Source organism: Melospiza georgiana, chromosome 11 (genome assembly GCF_028018845.1).
Source record: "Melospiza georgiana isolate bMelGeo1 chromosome 11, bMelGeo1.pri, whole genome shotgun sequence".
NCBI lineage: Eukaryota > Metazoa > Chordata > Aves > Passeriformes > Passerellidae > Melospiza > Melospiza georgiana.
Window position 1 is genome coordinate 18768979 of NC_080440.1, and position 20654 is coordinate 18789632.

Here is a 20654-nt window from a genome sequence, read left to right on the forward strand (position 1 = left end):
ATTTTGTGCAGCGTGTGATCTCCATGAATAAATAAGAAAATGTCTGATTCAGTCCATCATTCAAGCAACACAGACAAGGAAAGGAAAAAAAATTAGGAAAAGCAGTTTGAAATTTGCTCTGTGATCCTCTGTCCACTTAATCAACAAGAGCCACATGGGTTCAGTTCCACTGAGGAGTTTAGTTCCAGCAGGACTGCTCTGAGAGCCCCAGGTGAACCTCAAAATCCTTCAGGGGCACATCTGTGCTGAGGATTGGGTGAAGATGCCTCACTCAGCACATGAGAGACACTTTGGGTGTTCTCAACTGTGCACTGGGGTTTTTTCCCAACTCCAATTTGTCACAATAAATGACAGTGGGAACATATTTCTCAATACCACATGAAGTTTGGAACCCAAAGAGCAGCAAAGAGCTTCTCTGACAACTCCCACGCTACCTCTGGGAGCCAGCTCTGCATCTTTTCAAGCCCTGCTGGAGCCACGTTCCTCCACAACAGGGCCCTGATTTTCTGCAGAACATTTCCAGCCTGTGCTCTCAGCCAAGCTAAGGAGGAAGGTGACAAAAATGCTCTGATGAGGAACTTTATTTACTCAATATTTCAAATCTTACTCAAAAATTCTCCCTTGGAGCAACTCTAAACTCACTGAAGATGCAGCTGAGCCTGCTGTGAGCAGGAGGTTGGATGAAATGGTCTGTTCCAACCTGAATTATTCCACAGTCTTCAAATAAAGGTGACAGCACACTTTTTTTAAAGGATTCCCCACTAATTTCTATCACAGTGTCATTAAAGTGAGCAAATGCCATTGGATATTCATGGTAAAAAACTTCAGGAGTGTTTTGGGTGGGATTACCATCATTCTTCAGTGTAACAAAACTAAGACAGCTCAGAATTTGAAGAGTCTGAAACTACACATTTTACATGATACACACTACAGTAACTTATTCATGTGCAGACCTTTTATTACCAGAAAAAGCCAAATTATTTATCACACAAACCAAGAAACAATTATTCCCTCGACTTCACAGCTGTGAACATTTAGCCACAGGAAGATTTTTACACAGAAATGAATTCCCATCACAATCCTAACGCCACCAAACCAAACGGGAACGAGGGGAAAATTCCCAAACGCCAGCTTGCAGGCTGACGTGCTCGGCACAAGGAACAGAAATAATGGTCCCGGCTGAATTGCAAAGGGCATTTCTTTGGAAGGGGCAGCGCCGTGCCCGCTGGCCGCGCTGGGGACTCTTAGGGCGGCGGGGCGGCCGGGACAAGGCGGCCTTTGTGTGCCGGGCTGCGGAACGGGAGGGACGGCAGGGGGAGGAGAGACACCGGGGAGGGAAACACAGCCCGGCAGGGAAGGAGGGAGAGAGGGAGGAGGGAAGAAAAGGGAGAGGGAGCAGGAGAGCGGGGAGGAGGGAGGGAGGAGAGCGGGGAGGAGGGAGGGAGGGGAGCGGGACGGAACCAGGGAAGGAGAGAGGGAGGGACGAGAGAAGGGGAAGAGGGAAGGAGAAGGGAAGGAGGAGAGCAGGAGTGAGACAGGGAAGGAGAAGGGGAGAGAGAAGAGCAGGAGGAAAAGGGAAGGAGAAGGGAAGGAAGGGAGGAGAGCAGGAGAGAGGGAGGAGAGCAGGAGTGAGACAGGGGAGGGAAGCAGGAGGAGAAACAAGGAAGGAGAAAGGGAGAGAGCCAGTGAAGGAGGGGGCCCGGGAAGGAGCTTGAGAGGGAGGGAGCTCGAGAAGAAGCCAGGGAAAGAGGGAGGGAGGGCAGGAGCTTGGGAAGGAGGGAAAAGACGACAGGAGCTCGGGAAGGAGGGAAAAGAGGACAGGGGGGAGCTGGGGCGGGAGCTTGAGAGGGAGCTGGAGCAGGAAGGAGAGAAGGCCGGAGCTCGGGAATGAGGGAGAGAGGGAAGGGGCCAGAGAAGAAAGAAGGGAGCTCGGGCAGGAGGGAGAGAGGGAAGGAGGGAGCTCGGGCAGGAAGGAGAGAAGGCCGGAGCTCAGGAATGAGGGAGAGAAGGCCGGAGCTCAGGAATGAGGGAGAGAAGGCCGGAGCTCAGGAATGAGGGAGAGAGGGCCGGAGCTCAGGAATGAGGGAGAGAGGGCCGGAGCTCAGGAATGAGGGAGAGAGGGCCGGAGCTCAGGAATGAGGGAGAGAGGGCCGGAGCTCAGGAATGAGGGAGAGAGGGCGAGAGCTCGGGCAGGAGGGAGAGAGGGCCGGAGCTCAGGAATGAGGGAGAGAAGGCCGGAGCTCAGGAATGAGGGAGAGAGGGCCGGAGCTCGGGCAGGAGGGCCCCGAGCATGAGGGCCCCAGAGCCGGCCGCGCTGCCCCAGCGCTCCCCGGACGGTCAGGACGAAGGCAGCCGCCCCTGCACCGCACACAATTCCCGTGTAATCCTATTTCCCAATCACTTTGCTGCAAACCACGGTGGTTATAATGAACTCACGGGAAAACAAAGCCATGTTTCGAGCCGAGCCTCAAAACAAGCTCCCTTCTCCACAGAGCAACACAAAGCCAAAAGCACCTTTTACTTCAGCAAGACAACTTCAGAGAGTGCATTTAGAGTTAAACACCTGAGGGACACACCAGAAAAATAAGACAATTCTATATTACCTAACACTATATTTTAATTAGGAAGTATTTGTTCTTCCCAGCCGAGGAGTTTATGGGTGTTCACAACTTCTTTCACAACAAAAACACAGAAGCTATAAAAGTACATGAAAGAGAGGCAGTGTCACATGCTGTTTTGTTTTTTTTTTTTTTTTAATTAATCCACAAGCTCTCAAGTATATTATTATCCTAGCACTGAGAATTCTCTCCTTTGAAAAAGCACATTTGATAAAGTGTTCTTTGCACATTCATTCCATTACACATCTGAGGATCCTGCTAGGCTTGCCAGGGCATTTGATTCACTCTGCTCCAGAGACTGCACTCCAATAGTTGTGTTTTTCCACAATAAAAGTAAACATACCCGAGTCCAGCTCACAAATGATCCTTCAGGGAATTACACCTGAGCAGGGAATGTCTCCAAGCACTCCATTTCCCAACAAAAGGCTGACGTAACTGGATTTCTAACAACACATCCAAAGCCTTTCAATGGATTCATTCCTGCTGAAGCACAGTGGGGTGCTGCTACCTCAGAGTAAGGATCAAATTGCTACAGAAAAGGTTCCACCATTTATAACAAACCAAACACACAATTCTTGGCCTATTTAATTACATTTCCAGCCACAAGATGCTGGTGTTAAGAGAATGAATACACAACTGCTTCCCAGTTCTACCAGCACCATCACAAAGACCCAAATGCCCAAACAAGAGCTGCTGCTGGAGGTTATAAAGACTTCTGTCAGCTGTGCCCAGGTTTTGTGTCAGGAACACTTTCATCCTGTGCTTTCAGGGAACTTGGCCCTGAAAAATTCAAAATGCACAGCCTCAAACTAATATTTACAGTTCCAGTCACAGAAATGTCTTTGCTGACACCACAGACACCGTGGCACCTGATCTCCACACTACACTACACATCTCTCACACATTTGGATTTCTAAACTGAACTTTGTCAACCTTACACTTCCAGAATCTCCAAGTCACTACAATGGCTGCCATTATCATGCTCCAGAAAATAATTCTTTCCCCAAATCAACCATGTTTTCTTGGGTGTGAACAAGCCAAGCTTCCACAACACACTCTCATCTCCCAACTCAAATTCTCTGCACAGATCCACAGGGCTTGAGTAATCCAATTCTACAGTTAAACCAGAACATCACAATCAGAAAAAGATGGAAAATATGAAAAACAACCAAAAAAAACCCCCCATTTGAGGCAGTGACAGGGAAATGAGAACAAAATTCAGAGAATGTTTGTGAACTTTTCTGATATATCTGAAATACACAGAAATCCAGGAATTTTAGATGAACCACTAACTTTAATATGGCCAGATCAAACTTACAAAATCAAGTAGAAAAAGAAATGCCCTCATGGATGCTATTTTAGATTCTAATTCATCTGCAGCAGATAGTTTAATTGAAACAGATTAATTCACATGAACCCTGGGCAGAAAACCTGTGCTTTTCATTACAAGAAGAAAGGATGAATGTCTCATACACAAAATCACAGAAAGAATCTATTGAAGAAAACATAAAAATGTACCACACTGGAAAATATTAGCTCTGACATATATCTAAAAGATCACATGAAAGAACTGCCTGCATCTTTTAGTTTTGAGCCTTGGTTGCACATGAGTCTGTCGATTCAGACTTCATTATTTTTATGGCCTCCGCTATATAAAGTGTTATAATGTACGTAACTGCCAGCTGTGTTTTATTTCATCAGTAGAAAATGAGCCTTTAAAAAAAAAAATCACACTTTTCCCCCATAAAGTTACATAACATTTCAAAAATGCCATAAAGCCCCTCAGTTGTGTCATGCATCCAGAAATGCAGCACAGGGTTCTTTCCAAGCCCTCCTGGCCCCAGAGCAAGGCTATAAATAGTTAATTTTTCGGGGAGAGGAGGAGGTATGCTGTAAATGAGAAGCGAGCTTTCATTGTTTTGCATTACTTCAGCGCTGGATTCCCGATTTGTAACAAATTCCAAGGCTGCAGACTGCGGGCCCAGCCTGTGAGTAAGGCTGCGGTGATTTATGGCAGGATAAATCCCTCAGTCCACATCCCATGACTGTGGAATGCACGGAATGCCGGGGCTGCAGGAGCTGAGGCAGCAGCCACAGGAGCTCCATCCACGGCTTCCTCCAGGCAGGAATGCCAGGAATTCTGCAGCAGTGCCAGCCAGGCTCGCATTCCCAGCAATGGCATCTGCCGATTGCCCAACACGGCTCATCAACGCCTTACCTGGCCGGCACATTCCACACCTGACTGTCAGAGCAGGAATGTTTAGCAACAACTGCGGCTTGCCCAGTTGTCAAGGCAGCCCAGGAAGCAGCTGGCTCGGAGCTGCTGGCCTCGGAAAAATGCAAAGCACTCGTGTTCCTCCTGCTGCTGCCTCCCCACCCCCAGCCAGAGAGCCTGAGAATGGGGGGAAGTGAAAGGAGCGCCTTACAAAGAGCGAGGGAACAATGCTGCAGGAATCGCAAGGTGAATACGTATGGCTTGCTATAAATAGTTAGGCTGAGCTAATTCCTGTTACTTCACGCTGTACAAAAACAAAAGAAAACATGAAAACCCATCTAATCGCGGCGGCTCTTGTGCAGATCTCCCACACAAACTGGAACAAAGGGGAAAAGCCGAGCGCAAAGTTGGAGCCAGGACACGATTTTAGCGGATTTTAGCAGGCAGCGCTCAGCTCCGTGCAGGGACAGACACGAGGCACTTACAGATGCGGGTTGAACATGCGGCTCATTTTGGAGACGTGGTCGTTTTCACAGTCCAGCTCCTCGTCCCCTTGGTCCATGCTGAGCTTCCTCTTGCTGGGGCTGATGGGCGGCGGGCCCGTGCGGTGGTTGCTGAGCGCGGGGGATTGCAGGGGCTGCATCCGGGGCTCCCCTCTCAGCGCCGCTTCACCTGCCCGGGGAGACACGACAGGGGTCACCCCACGGGGACAACACTGACAAACACCCCCCGAAATTCCCCAGTGACACCCCCCGAAATTCCCCAGTGACACCTCCCAGACTGCACACGTGGGATGCGGTTCTAGAATGGACAAGGCATCCCAAGCCACAGTTTATGCTGGAAGAAGCAGTGAGAAAAGGCACCAGGAGAGGGGTAGCCCACCCCACATGATCTCAAAGGCTGAACTAAACCATCTTTGCAGCAGCTTTTTCACTCAGATCCCCCCTCAGATTCCCTTCTCAGCTTTTTCACTCAGGTTCCCCCTCAGCTTTTTCACTCAGGTTTTTCCCCCTCAGCTTTTTCATGCAGGTTTCCCCCCTCAGCTTTTTCACTCAAGTTTTCCCCCCTCAGCCTTTTCACTCAAGTTTTCCCACCTCAGCTTTTTCACCCAGGTTCCCTCTCTCAGCTTTTTCACTCAGATTTCCCCCTCAGCTTTTTCACTCAGATTTCCCCCTCAGCTTTTTCACTCAGATTTCCCCCCTCAGCTTTTTCACTCAGGTTCCTCCCCTGGCAGGCTGCAATCCCAGCGCCGGGCTGTGATTACCTCACTCTGCAAACCATGACTATTCACAGAGAAATAAAAGCTTTGTTCCTCTTCTTACAGTCGGGTTATAAATTCCAGGGCTACAGTTCACGTTAATGCCAAATATTCCAGATCTAAAACTGAATAAACGTTCGAATGATTCGGAATCATTCTCAGATGATTCCCTTTATAAAATGCTGTCCAAAACAAGCTTGTCTGGTATAAGTATGCAAGGGAAGAATTAGGGGGGAAACTGGAACTTGCTGATTCAACTTTTAAATATGTCCCTAAACGTCCTTCTCTATACTTTAAACATATGTTTGGACCCAGGAACAAAAGAGCACAATTCTTCAGCAGGGAATCACAGAAATGCTCATTTCCAAAAAGCCATTGCAATACGGGAGCTGTGTCAGTAACTCCAGCGCTGGCACAGTTGGTTGTGCAGAGCACAGGACACATCCTTGCTCAGCAGGCGCTAAAGCGTGACCAGGCTTTCCCCATTGCCATTAAATGTCTCACTACTCCTATAGCCTGGAGCACAGTACTGCACTTCACTTCACGGACTTTACTGGAACTCACATCCTCTGGTCGGATTTAGACCTCATAGGGATTTAAAGATGTAAAAAATAGTGCTTTTGGGGCTCCATCAGGGGCTTGGAGAAGAGCTAAATTAACCAGGGTTACCTATTCTGGTAATATTCCTGAAATAGCTGCATTTGCTGGAGTTTAGACTTTGTATTTTTCCAACACTGTCAGAAGCATTTTGTTTTTTGCACAGCCATAATTTCCAGACCTAAAATTAGGCCTAAGTTAACTCCATCTAGAGCCCTGTGGTACCTGACAATGGAAATCTTTGTGTGCCACCACACATTTTCACATCATCACCGAGGCAGATGATTTACAAAATGCTGCCTTAATTCCTACACACGACAAATAACATTTTGTTGGAAAAAGAAGGAGCGAGGAGAAAACCTCCTGAATGTTTACCAGTAAAAATAAGCATTCTGCCAATTTAGTCAGCATAATATAAACTAGCAAATATACGCTGACCTATAATACACCACAAGCCATGATTTCTATTAAAGACTCTGGCACCAAATCTAAATAGGAACTTTCCATCTCAGCTCTAAATAGCAAAAACTGTGCCCTGCTAAATGCTCTGGGACAGACACCCAGAGCTCTCCTGTTCCAACCAAACATTAATTGAGAAGCACCCACAACCACCCCAGTGCCACGAAAAAAGCTTTTATCCACACAAAATCCTTTGGGAATTGTTTTCAGATCGGTGCATTTGTGCATTTTTCCTTTGTATTTTGCCAATAGAAACCCCCACCTACAGAGTGTTCACGTTCTAAACTTTCAAAGCAAACCACAACACAGCGGTTCCTCTCCATGAGGAATCTCCCTCACTCGTGCCTTTGAAAAGGAATAACCTAAAAGCAATGTCAGGAGATAAAGTTTTCAGCACCTGAGGCTGGAGCTTGTGTCCTCCCACCCATGCACCATCACTCTTACACCTCCCATCACTTCTGGGGACTCCAGCACAAAATTCCACAACAGCAATTACATATTCCACATGGGCACCTCACTCCCACTGACTCCTGAGCAGCTCCCAAGTGCCCTGGGCAGTTGAAATACCCAATTGAAGCTAACTTGGGTGGTTGCAAAACACCAAAATTCTCTAGGCATTCTTCAATCCAGTAAATCAGAAACTTGCCCTTTTTCCTTTAAACAGGACATTGCTACTATACAGTTACCAAAATTGGTAATTTTTTGTTTCAAAATTAAAATACTCATTTCTTCTATGTGTGGTAAGAACAGCATTTATACATTAACATTCAGAATGAGTGTAAAATCTGGTTAAAATGCTATTGAATGCTTGAAGAAACCTATTTTAAGAAGTTTAACAAAGAAAAGAAGGGCTTCTAAAGAAAGCCTATCCAATATAAAAATATATTTTCCTGATTATGCAGGGAACACCAAGACTTCAGCTAAACATAGTGGTATCTGACCAGCACCACTGGGCCAAAATTAATCAAATGAACCAAACTTTGAATGGGGGGGAGCAGTGAGAGTCTCTTACAGGACAGTAAGAGACTCTCTTACAGTACAGCTCTTCCTGCCCACACCAGGCAGGAGAACAACGCCAAAAAGAGTCCAGATAACAAGGAAAAGTGAAGAAAAAAAAATCTCTTTACATTGTTTAGAGGGATAAAATGCAAATTCCTATACTGGTTTTGCACAGCTCCCCGAGTTCTCATGGGGCCTGCACATTTGATTAGGGTTAAAGTGCTCTTCATTTAAATAACATTCCTCCCCCACTACTTTCCTCCTTACCAAACATGAATTTAAAGCAGAGAGAGAGAAACCACAGAGGAGACTATGGCCCCAAGTGCTGTTTTAGGGACTCGATTTGTCTCCCCCAGCTGACCACACTCCATGGAAACCAGACTCCCATCACACAGCTGGCAAGGCAACACACTCTGATAAAACAACTGTGTTTTAGAAATTCCCCAAGTCCAAACTCCAGGCTTCAAAATTCATTACTGTGATGGCTTGTGTCTGCCCTGCAACTGAGAGCAGAGATAGCAAACACATTTCTTGTGCCTCTCATAATGCTCCTCTTTGTTTCAGCCAGCAGCTGCTGGAAGGCACTCCAGATCTGCTGCTTTCAGATACTTCTGCTTACAACTATTCATACTAGGCTTTTTTTTTTTTCTTCTTCTTTTTCTCCTCCTCCTTCTCTTTTTTTATTAAAACTGTTGGGCATCATGATAAAGCACAGACAAGCTAAACAAAGATAACTCCGTGACGTAGCGTCTGCCTATAGAGCAGCTCTGCTCTCGCCTGACACCAGCAGGAACGTGCTTTATTTTAACCCTTTAGGAGCCTGCTGCAAGCGTTTCCAGTCAGCACAATGCCTGCCAGGCCGGCAGGGCTCTCCCCAGCCCTGGGACAGCTCTGTGTAAACAGAGGATGGCCAGCTCTGTTTGCCTTTCTCTGGCCCCAGAGGAACATCCTCAACAGCAGAAGTGGTGTTTGAACAAGTGTGCCTTGCCAGAGACACCCCAGAGGGGTTTGAGATCTGGCTGAGAGCTCCAGGAGCCACCAAAGCCTGGGAGAACAATAATAGACCCTGCTCTGGCAAGCTTCCTTCCTGTGACTCGGCATGGGCTGCAGGGACAGGGCTGCCACATCCTATCCCCCTCCCAACTTCCTCTGCTAAAGCACAGAGTGTGAGCGTCAATTAGAGCCCAGAAAGCCTCACGTGCCTCTGTCCTGCAGAGCTCTGGCTGCACCTATTCCAACCTTAAATTAAACTAAAACTCCTCAAAAGAAAATCCCAGCACTGCCCTCACCCTGTTACCATCTTATCACAAAAGCTCCCGTACCTTCTCAGTGATTTCGCATAGGCAGCTCTTCACAGCACTGACTTTTCCTTCTTCACAGCACAAACAACAAATTTCAATTCCCTAACCCACTCTTTTGTAGCACTCATTTTCTCATTGGACACAGCTGTGGCCTATTAAGGGCAGGCTTGTTATTAATCTTTGTGATTAGTACAGCTGAAACCCTTCAGGTGTGAGACTACCTGTGCACTATCATTATTTTCTTACATTCTATCCCTCCACATCACCCCTTTTTTGTTCTGTGTCTGACAGATGGATTTATCCACAAGGGTAAATTCCTGACAAGTTGATTGACTTTCAGGAAAAAAAAAACCAAACCCTTAGAATTCTTCAGTTGTGGTGTTTGTCATCAAGGTCTTCGATTGAATTACTGTGACCTCAGGCCACTCTATTAATTAAAAAATCATGGGCAAGAGCATTAAACAGACTTCAATTAATGAGCATCACACCTTTAATTACCTTTTCCAATACCTGCAGACAAACTCTCATTAGTGAGAGGAGTTGCTTCATGTTCCTAAAGCCAAATTCCCAGGAAACAGTAGTGCATGAAGACCTTCAAGGGCAGCTTTTCCTATTGATTCATTTACTTGCATGGCATATTCTGAACAGCCAAGATCTTTACAAAAGCAATAAAGACATGAAAAAGACACTATAAAATAAAATGTATTTGATTTTCTATCACTATATTCTAAAAATCAGTAGGAGATGAAATAACAGATTGGAACAAATTTCTAAACTATGGAATATTCTGAAAAGCCAAGATCTTCACAAAAGCAACACAGATGTGAAAAAGATACTCTAAAATAAAATTTACTTGATTTTCTATCACTGTGTTCTAAAAATCGTAGATTGGAACAAATTTTTAAGCTATGGCATATTCTGAAAAGCCAAGATCTTCAGAAAAGCAATACAGATATGAAAAAGACACTATAAAACAATTTATTTGATTTTCTATCACTGTGTTGTAAAAATCATTAGGAGACTGAATAAGAAAGAGATTGGAACAAATTTCTAAACTATGGAATATTCTGAAAAGCCAAGATCTTTACAAAAGCAATACAGATGTGAAAAAGATACTATAAAATGAAATTTATTTGATTTTCTATCACTGTGTTCTAAAAATTATTAGGAGATGAAATAACAAAGAGATTCAAACAAATTTCTAAACTATGGCATATTCTGAAAAGCCAGGATCTTTACAAAATCAATACAGTGAAAAAGATACTATAAAATAAAATTTACTTGATTTTCTATCACTATGTTCTAAAAATCATTAGGAGATTGAATAACAAATAGATTGGAAGACACTTCTAAACTATGGAATATTCTGAAAAGCCAAGATCTTCAGAAAAGCAATACAGATGTGAAAAAGATACCATAAAATGAAACTTATTTGATTTTCTATCACTGTGTTCTAAAAATCATTAGGAGATTAAATAACAAAGAGATTCAAACAAATTTCTAAACTGTGGCATATTCTGAAAAGCCAAGATCTTTACCAAAGCAATACAGATGTGAAAAAGATACTATAAAATAAAATTTACTTGATTTTCTATCACTATGTTCTAAAAATCATTAGGAGATTGAATAACAAATAGATTGGAAGAAACTTCCAAACTATGGAATATTCTGAAAAGCCAAGATCTTTACAAAAGCAATACAGATGTGAAAAAGATACTATAAAATAAAATTTACTTGATTTTCTATCACTGTGTTCTAAAAGTCATTAGGAGATTGAATAACAAATAGATTGGAAGACACTTCTAAACTATGGAATATTCTGAAAAGCCAAGATCTTTACAAAAGCAATACAGTGGAAAAGATACTATAAAATGAAATTTATTTGATTTTCTATCACTGTGTTCTAAAAATCATTAGGAGATTAAATGACAAAGAGATTCAAACAAATTTCTAAACTATGGCATATTCTGAAAAGCCAAGATCTTCACAAAATCAATACAGTGAAAAAGATACTATAAAATAAAATTTACTTGATTTTCTATCACTGTGTTCTAATAATCGTAGATTGGAATAAATTTCTAAACTATGGCATATTCTGAAAAGCCAAGATCTTCAGAAAAGCAATACAGATGTGAAAAAGACACTATAAAACAATTTATTTGATTTTCTATCACTATGTTGTAAAAATCATTAGGAGAGTGAATAAGAAAGAGATTGGAACAAATTTCTAAACTATGGAATATTCTGAAAGGCCAAGATCTTTACAAAAGCAATTCAGATGTGAAAAAGATACTATAAAATGAAATTTATTTGATTTTCTATCATTGTGTTCTAATAATCGTAGATTGGAACAAATTTCTAAACTATGGCATATTCTGAAAAGTCAATCTTCACAAAAGCAATACAGATGTGAAAAAGATACTATAAAACAAAATTTATTTGATTTTCTACCACTATGTTCTAAAAAATCATTAGGAGGTTGAATAACAAATAGATTGGAAGAAACTTCTAAACTATGGCATATTCTGAAAAGCCAAGATCTTTAGAAAAGCAATACAGATGTGAAAATGATACTATAAAACAAAATTTATTTGATTTTCTATCACTGTGTTCTAAAAATCATTAGGAGGTTGAATAACAAATAGATTGGAACAAATTTCTAAACAAATTTCTAAACTTGAAGCTTTTATTCCACTATGGCAATGTGGAATGTTTTATTCCACTATGGCAAACACTGAAATCAAGTCAGTGCCAACATAAATTGGGATAAATGGCATAAAAATTCCAATTGATGCAGAAAATAAAAATAATCTCATGATTGGAGCTATCAAATACCACGCGGGGAAGGCAGCACAAGTTCCTCAAACAAAGTCCTTTATCCCAAACCCAGCATTCTGCACCACTACTTCATTTCAGGGCTGCTTCTACAGAAGTTATGATTTCAGATGAGCTTAAATAAGATTTCATTCTGGGAAGCAGTAGATCAACCACTATAAACAGAGCCACAGTAGTCTGTGTTTCCTTCAGAGTACATTAAACAGGCCTATCTGGAGAGCATAATAAAACAGCAAAGTACAGAACAACAAAAATTAAGTATTAATGGCAACAGCCTGACTAAAACATGCTGCTGAGACATCAGATCTTGGAAATATTCTTTATTATAATTGACAGATTTCTCACAGCAGCCAACCTACTGATTCCTTGATCTGCCACATATTTTACTGACTTTCTGCCACGATAACAAAAAGCTAATTTAGGAAACCAAAAAGTCACATACACATGTTGGAGAAAAACTGGCAAAAAGCCTCTTCTCCTCCGTTTACAAAACACATGAGCAGCACTTACTCCTGGAAGCGAGCTCTGGCTACCACTGTGCACAGATCTGTGTGCCAGAAAAGCCACGGCCAAACCCAAATGCAGAGACTGAAGTGACAGCTCTGGGCTGGCTCCTGCAGCTGGCCCTGCCTGCCAAGCAGGGACACGTTCTGCTCCCAGGGACATCCAATGGTGACCTCTGCATTCAATCACCTCCACCCACTCTGCTCCTCTGCCCTTCAAAAGCCTCACAGAGGAGCCAGAATTTGGTGTGGCAGCAGCAGCGCTGGCAGCCTGCAGCAGGCTCCTTCCAAAAATGTCTTGTTCATCAAAATTAGAGAGGATTTCTATTCATTAGGTCCTGAAAATGCTGCATTATGTACCAAAAACTGCAGTGCAACAGGCAGAAAATGGCAAATTTGCCTCCCCCAAGCCAACATCACCCCATTTGGAGTATTGTGTCCAGTTCTGGGCCCCTCACTTCAGGAGGGACATCGAGTTACTTGAGCGTGTCCAGAGGAGAGCAACGAGGCTGGTGAGGGGCTTGGAGCACAAGCTGTGTGAGGAACGACTGAGGGAGCTGGGGTTGTTCAGCCTGGAGAAAAGGAGACTCAGGAGACTCAGGGGTGACCTTATCACTCTCTTCAGCTTCCTGAAGGGTGGCTGTGCTGAGCTGGGGTCGGCCTCTCCTGAAGGGTGGCTGTGCTGAGCTGGGGTCGGTCTCTCCTGAAGGGTGCCTGTGCTGAGCTGGGGTCGGCCTCTTTCTCCGGGCAACAACAGATAGAACAAGAGGACACAGTCTCAAGCTGCGTCAAGCGAGATGTAAGTTAGAATTAAGAAGGAAATATTTCACAGAAAGAGTGGTCAGATACTGGAATCATTTAGCCAGTGAGGTGGTGGAGTCGTCATCCCTTGAAGAATTCAAAAAAAGACTGGATGTGGCACTTGCTGCCATGTTCTAGTTGAACAGTTAGAACATCGGCTGGACTTGATGATCTTATAGGTCTCTTCCAGCCTTGAACTTCTGTGATTCTGTGATTCTGTGATTCTGTGATTCTGTGATCTGCTCCTTACTCATCTGAAATTGTCTCTCCTCACACTTTGTGAGGAGTTGTTTTGTGTAAAAGCACAGCTGTACAAAACACCATGGCTACAGCAACTGCCTTGCCTGGGCAACTGCTTCCGTTCCACAAACTCTTTCACAAATACATAAGATTAATTAAAAAATCTTTGCTGAGCACTTCCACAATGGCTGAAAATGTTCAGGTAACCGGGTATTTTATTTTCCCTGGTACCTAAAAATACCTGAGGGAGTGTCCTTGGTAGGGAGGTAAGGATTGATGGCATGGGAACAAACATGGCAGCAGAGGTGCCACAGAGAAAGCAGGGTGGGATAAATTTGAATGCTGTGGTCTGGCAGAGCTCCTCGATATTTGCTCTGTCCAAGTGCAGCTTTCACACCTCAGCAGTTGGGACGTGAGGCTGTGCTCACTTCCAGGCCAACAATAAACCCAGCCTTGGGTCTAACTTTGGACCATGAGATTATTTCATGGATTCTCTCACTAAGATCACGTCCCATTTAGGGAACTCTTACAAAACTGAAAAAAGTGTTGATTTTTCTGCTCAGGGTACCTGTACTGTGGCTAAAACAAAGTTTCAGTTATCTGGCAGGCACAATTTGGATGCAGTCAATGTAAAACTACACTGATCTCCAGGTAAATCACACCAGGGCTGGCTGCAGTATTTGTTACATCAATATCAGAAAAGGATTTCTCTGGCAGAGGATGGGTTTGTGTCCCTGCAGCCCAGGAACAACTCTGAGCCTTTCTGCCACTCTCCCAGGAAAATCCTGCATCAAGCACCCACAGTGAGTTAAAAGGGACTAAAAATTGCACAATTATCATTTTGTCTTTGCTCAGAGACGAACCAAGCTCTGGGCCAAGCCTAGCTCCTGAGTGCAGCCAAGGGCAGCACTTTGGGCATCCCAAACACAGGAGGGGAGGAAGGAAGGAAGGGAGAAGAATCCTCTACACTGTATGCAGAAAACAGCCAATTCCATATTCATTTTTATTTAGCAAACATGACATTCCTCTTTGCTGGGCAGCAAAAGACACGTGTGATAATGTGATTCTATTGAAAATGTAAGAGAATTATCAAAAAAAAGCTTTGTGAGCGAAATATAATTCAGGGAACATGTTGAAGATGTTGTTTCCCTGACCAAAGGTGGTTTTAAATCCAGGTGTTCTTTCTTTGGTCACCAGAAAGAACAGGGGAACCTTGCAGGGGAAACCTCACCAAGACTGAGAGACTTAAATGACTTTGTTACATAAAATATGGCAAAGGTAAACTAATCAAAGACCAGCTGAAATAATCCAAGCCAGGAGCCCTGCCATCTATTCCAAAAGTAAATCAAAGTCACAGCAAGGTCACAAGAACAAAGTGCAAAATTTGGGCTAAAGCTGTATTTCAAGAAATAAATATTTCACTAAATCCTACCTTATAGCTGAGCTGGCATGTGATGGCAAAGAGAGACAAATTCAATTTGTGAAAGCTCAGATTTGAATAATTCCCCTCAAGAGAAAATATTTGTTACCTTGCCTCTGTTTGGTTGGTTTTGGATTTTTTTTTAATATTATTTCTATTACTGGACACTCAAGTGTAACCCTCCTGCTCCAATGGCTGATATTCCATGGCTGTAACACAAATCAAATTCTGGGTGTCCAGTGTCCCTTGTGGGTATGAACACAGTGCTACAAACATGCTCCAAATATTCATTCTGAGATGTTCACACACTAAAAATAAATCCAATAAATTGTGCACACTCTCCTTCATGAGGGTTTGGAGCAAAAGGTGCAATAGAAAGGTAAAAAAATATTCCACTTATTTCAACTGGAGCCTATTTTTAGAAGTACTACAGGTTTTTATTGCAGTTTAATAGAAACATGCTCTGAACACCTTTTCTCACATTATCCTCCTTTGCTACATGTGGAAAAATTCAGACCATCAAGAAAACGAGCTCTCTAAAAGAGCTGTGAAATGTGATATCTCACTTTCCAGCAATGTTCCTTTAATTCCCATTTTATTTCTCCCCAAATTCCCTACCTGGAAGGTAAAGCAGCCCTCAGGAGAGGATAGAAATGAACAGAGGAGGAGATGGATTTAAAATGTGAGGAAAAGACATGGATGGGTGGTGGAATAAAGCAGGGTCACTGCTCAGGGCACTGTGCAGGATCCTGAGGGATCCAAGTGACCAAATTCTCTTCCTAAACCACAATGAAATGAGAAAAAAATCCCATTTGGCCCCACAAACAGAAGGAAAATTGGATTTCCACTTTGGTTTTGCTACCTGACGTGCAGCCCCATGGTCTCCAGCACGAGGGACACTGAGCCCCTCCAGCCCAGCTGCTCAGAATATCCAAGATCTCACTGCACTGAGAGCAGAACAACCCCAACCCATCTCCCACAGAGATCCAGTGAGGAGAACAAAATCCCTTTGTCCTTCACAAGGGAAGGGGCTCCAAAATCCCTGGTGCAGAGGGGCAGCAGAGAGGGACAGTGACAACTGCACAGGGCAGGGGGCCTGGAACCCTCAGGGAGGCAGGGGGGGCGTGCAGGGGAACCTGATCCTGTCTGGGCATGGCACAGGGCAGATGTGCCAGATGTGCCAGCCTGGCCCTTCAGATCATGGCACAGGGCCAGATGTGCCAGATGTGCCAGCCTGGCCCTTCAGAGCATGGCACAGGGCAGATGTGCCAGCCTGGCCCTTCAGAGCATGGCACAGGGCAGATGTGCCAGATGTGCCAGCCTGGCCCCTCCTCCTGGGCAGGAGGGCCCAGGCACTGCCCCAGAAGGAGAATAAAGCAGATTCAGCTCAGCCCAAGGCCTGGGTGGGGCACAATGCAGGACCTCCAGCCCTCTGATCTGTGTTATTGTGAGGTACAGCTCAACACTCCCTCAGGGGCTGCTCTCATGCAGTGTTTGATCATCCAGGAACTTCTAGAAAAGTGCAGCTCATTAGATTAAGAGAAAGGATTCCATCTAATTTCTCCATTTTCTAATTTTCTCTGGTATAAAGAAACACACAAAAGCCAAAATATCACCGTTGTTCCTGACAGGACTGGCTTCCAAAACAAACAGCACCACTAAGGAAAAAGATAAAACTCCATCTGTGTTTTATCTAAAAATCTAAAGAAGTTTTTAATCTTGGGTTCATGACACACAACTACATTGATTTTACTGGGGAAAAAGAAAATGAAGTGGTGAAGAGAAATAAAATTATGAAGAGATGTACAGAAATAAAATTAGCTAACCAGAGAGCACCAAAGCTTTCAAACTGCTGCTCCACTACAAGGTTGAGCTGGTGGACAATGAATCCCTGCCCAGAAGGACTGAAGGGCAGGGCAGGGAGGACTGGAGGCTGTCAGGGAGCAGGGATGGCAGCACTGGGCAGCCCTGGCTGTTGCACAAGCACAGGCTGCTTTGTGGGGCCAAGCTGCAGGGTCACTCCAAATCAGGGTTCTCTCCAAGGGGAAGAGAAGGCAGGGCACACAGAGGGAGGGATTGTGCTCGCTCCCAAGAAATGACATGCTGCCTGCACGGCCTTTCTCACAGTTCTCTGGGCACTGAGGACAGGTTTTCCAGAGCTCTTGGAAAAACAAGAACAAGCAGAGGTTCTTGAAGTTTTCTTGACAGTCGTGGGGTTGGAAGGGGTGAGCAGCACCAAAGTTACACTCTGCCTTTAACTGGGGCTGTGTCTTGCTGCCCTACACCTACCAGTCCTTACCTGAATCTCATTTTTAACCACTCCAGTTCCTTCTCTATTTATTTCAGAGCTGCAGAAGCACCTCAATCCTGACAGAAGCCAGAAAAGAGCAGAAGTGCAGATGGGTGGGTAAAACAAGGGTAACAAAACCAGCTGTGTGTTTGTGAGCCACCACTCACACCACACTGCTCCCACAGGAGAAATCCAACCTCTCACTGCATCACTGGGATGTAATTCCCCAGTGAATCATCTGTTAAACCTTCCCCATCTCACCTGGAAAACATTTCTGCAGCTCTCTACCCCCTTAGCACACGTTTAAGGTGTTCCACGCCATAATTAAGCAGTTTGTGAAGTTTTTAACGGGACCAAAGAGCAGTGCTGGGGGCAGTGGGACACTGAGGATTAATTAAAAGGTTTAAATGGGCTCAGCCTGGCCTGCACTGCAGGAGCCCAGCTGGGCTGCTGTTTCATTGAGCCTCTGATCCCAACTCATCCTGCAAAGAGAATATAACAATGAACATCTGTGGGCACATTCCTTTTATCCAGCTCAGCGGGCTCTGATCTCAGGGAACCGACCTGAGGAGCTCCTGTGCCTCAGACAGGGAAACTTCCAATTCTCCCCAGCACTGTCTGCAGGGCCTCATTCCTCTTCTCATCTCAAAAGTCTCAACTGCATCCACAGAAGGAGATTCCATCACCTCAGCTTGGGTGGGGTCACTACAGAGGGACCAAAGTCCCAGGATTTGGGTCCAGAAGCTCCTGTTTCCCCTCCATGACTGCTGAGCACAATGGAAGGATCAAGTCCATCACTGTTCATACCTGTTTAGCTTATTAATGACATTTTATTTCAACATCTCAAACAGCTAAAAGCAATTTTCTTTACTCAGAGGTCACAGCAAGGTTTAGCAGCTGTGACAAAATATTCCAATGGAGGCACTTGGAATGCTGCTGTCAGCTTTACCCCAAACTTCTGTGAATTCAACCAGTTGCAGCTCTTTATTCCCCACTGTAAATAAGGACAACAGCCATGGTTTATTTCACAAAGTTGCATTAACTGGGCTTCTGTGAGAGCAAGGATTGTGCAGAGAGGATTAAAAATCTATGCAGATGTGAGCATTAAAACGTTTGCTGTCATACTTGTTGCTAAACACACCAGTTGAGAAACACTTGGAACTCCAACAGGGCAGTGTTCAATTCACTGTGCTGCAAAGAACAACTCAGAGCACCACAGATCAGCTGCTAGGGCAAGGATAATGCCCCTCAGAGCAGTCAGTCTTAGTCATTTGCACTTTTAAGAGTTTTAGAATGTATGTAATGTAGTGTTTTAAGAGTTAAAATTCTTTTAAGAGTTTTAGGATATATGTAATATGTTTCAAGAGTTAAAATTCTTTTAAGAGTTTTAGGATGTATGTAATGTAGTGTTTTAAGAGTTAAAATTCTTTGAAGAGTTTTAGGATGTATGCAATGTAGTGTTTTAAGAGTTAAAATTCTTTGAAGAGTTTTAGGATGTATGTAATGTGTTTTAAGAGTTAAAATTCTTTGAAGAGTTTTAGGATGTATGTAATGTAGTGTTTTAAGAGTTAAAATTCTTTGAAGAGTTTTAGGATGTATGTAATATGTTTTAAGAGTTAAAATTCTTTTAAGAGTTTTAGGATGTATGCAATGTAGTGTTTTAAGAGTTAAAATTCTTTTAATAGTTTTAGGATGTATGCAATGTAATGTACCTCAAAGGAGTCACAGTCAGATATTAAGACTTGTAGGAGTTTTAGGATGTATCTAACGTAATGTCTTAAGAGTTAAAATTCTTTTCAGAGTTTTAAGATGTAAGTAATGTCATGTTTTAAGAGTTAAAATTCTTTTAAGAGTTTTAGGATGTAGGTAATGTAATGCTTTAAGAGTTTTAAGATTAATGTAATGTAATATACCTCAAAGTAGTCATAGTCTTAGATATTTGGACTTTTAAGAGTTTTTCAAGAAAGACAACAATTTTTTAAATATTTTATTTGTGACAAGCTGAGTTAAATGCGTGGATTATGTAACATCAGTGAGAGAAGCGTTTTTGAGGCTCAAGAACCCAGGCAAGGCTCAGGTAACATGTTTAACTGTAAATGTCCTTGTTAATGCTGGAATTCCTACTTTTGCTACCTTCAGTCTTAGATATTTGGACTTCTAAGAGTTTTTCAAGAAATATAATAATTTTTAAACTTTTTTTTTGTGACGAGCTGATTTATATATGTGGATTATGTAACATCAGTGAGAGAAGCGTTTTTGAAGCTCGAGAACCCAGGCAAGGCTCAGGTAACATGTTTAACTGTAAACATCCCTGCTAATGCTGGAATTGCTATTTTTGCTACCTTCAGTCTTAGATGTTTGGACTTTTAAGAGTTTTTCAAGAAAGATAACAAATTTTTGCACTTTTTTTGTGCTGAGCTGAGTTAAATACGTGGATTATGTAACATCAGTGAGAGAAGCGTTTTGAAGCTCGAGAACCCAGGCAAGGCTCAGGTAACATGTTTAACTGTAAATATCCTTGTTAATGCTGGAATTGCTATTTTTGCTACCTTCAATGTTAGATATTTGGACTTTTAAGAGTTTTTCAAGAAATATAATAATTTTTAAACTTTTTTTTTTTTTGTGACAAGCTGAGTTAAATACATGGATTATGTAACATCAGTGAGAGAAGCGTTTTTGAAGATAGAGAACCCAGCCAAGACTGTAAACATCCTTGTTAATGCTGGAATTCCTACTTTTGCTACCTTCAATGTTAGATATTTGGACTTTTAAGAGCTTTTCAAGAAAGATAACAAATTTTTACACTTTTTTTTTGTGATGAGCTGAGTTAAATACGTGGATTATGTAACATCAGTGAGAGAAGCATTTTTGAAGATAGAGAACCCAGGCAAGGCTCAAGTAACATGTTTAACTGTAAATATCCTTGTTAATGCTGGAATTGCTATTTTTGCTACCTTCAGTCTTAGATGTTTGGACTTTTAAGAGTTTTTCAAGAAATATAATAATTTTTAAACTTTTTTTTTTGTGATGAGCTGAGTTAAATTCATGGATTATGCAACATCAGTGAGAGAAGCGTTTTTGAAGCTCGAGAACCCAGGCAAGGCTCAGGTAACATGTT

At 43.1% G+C, this 20654-nt stretch overlaps 1 protein-coding gene across 1 annotated transcript in view; it reads right to left on the bottom strand.

Moving 5' to 3' along the window:
• The window catches only part of VGLL4 (vestigial like family member 4), a 59924-nt gene that overhangs the window by 28437 nt on the left and 10833 nt on the right, over window positions 1-20654 (bottom strand). The window contains exon 2 of the mRNA XM_058031750.1: window positions 5319-5505. Coding sequence (XP_057887733.1) covers window positions 5319-5505 — 187 coding nt within the window. The remainder of the gene's footprint in view (window positions 1-5318; window positions 5506-20654) is intronic.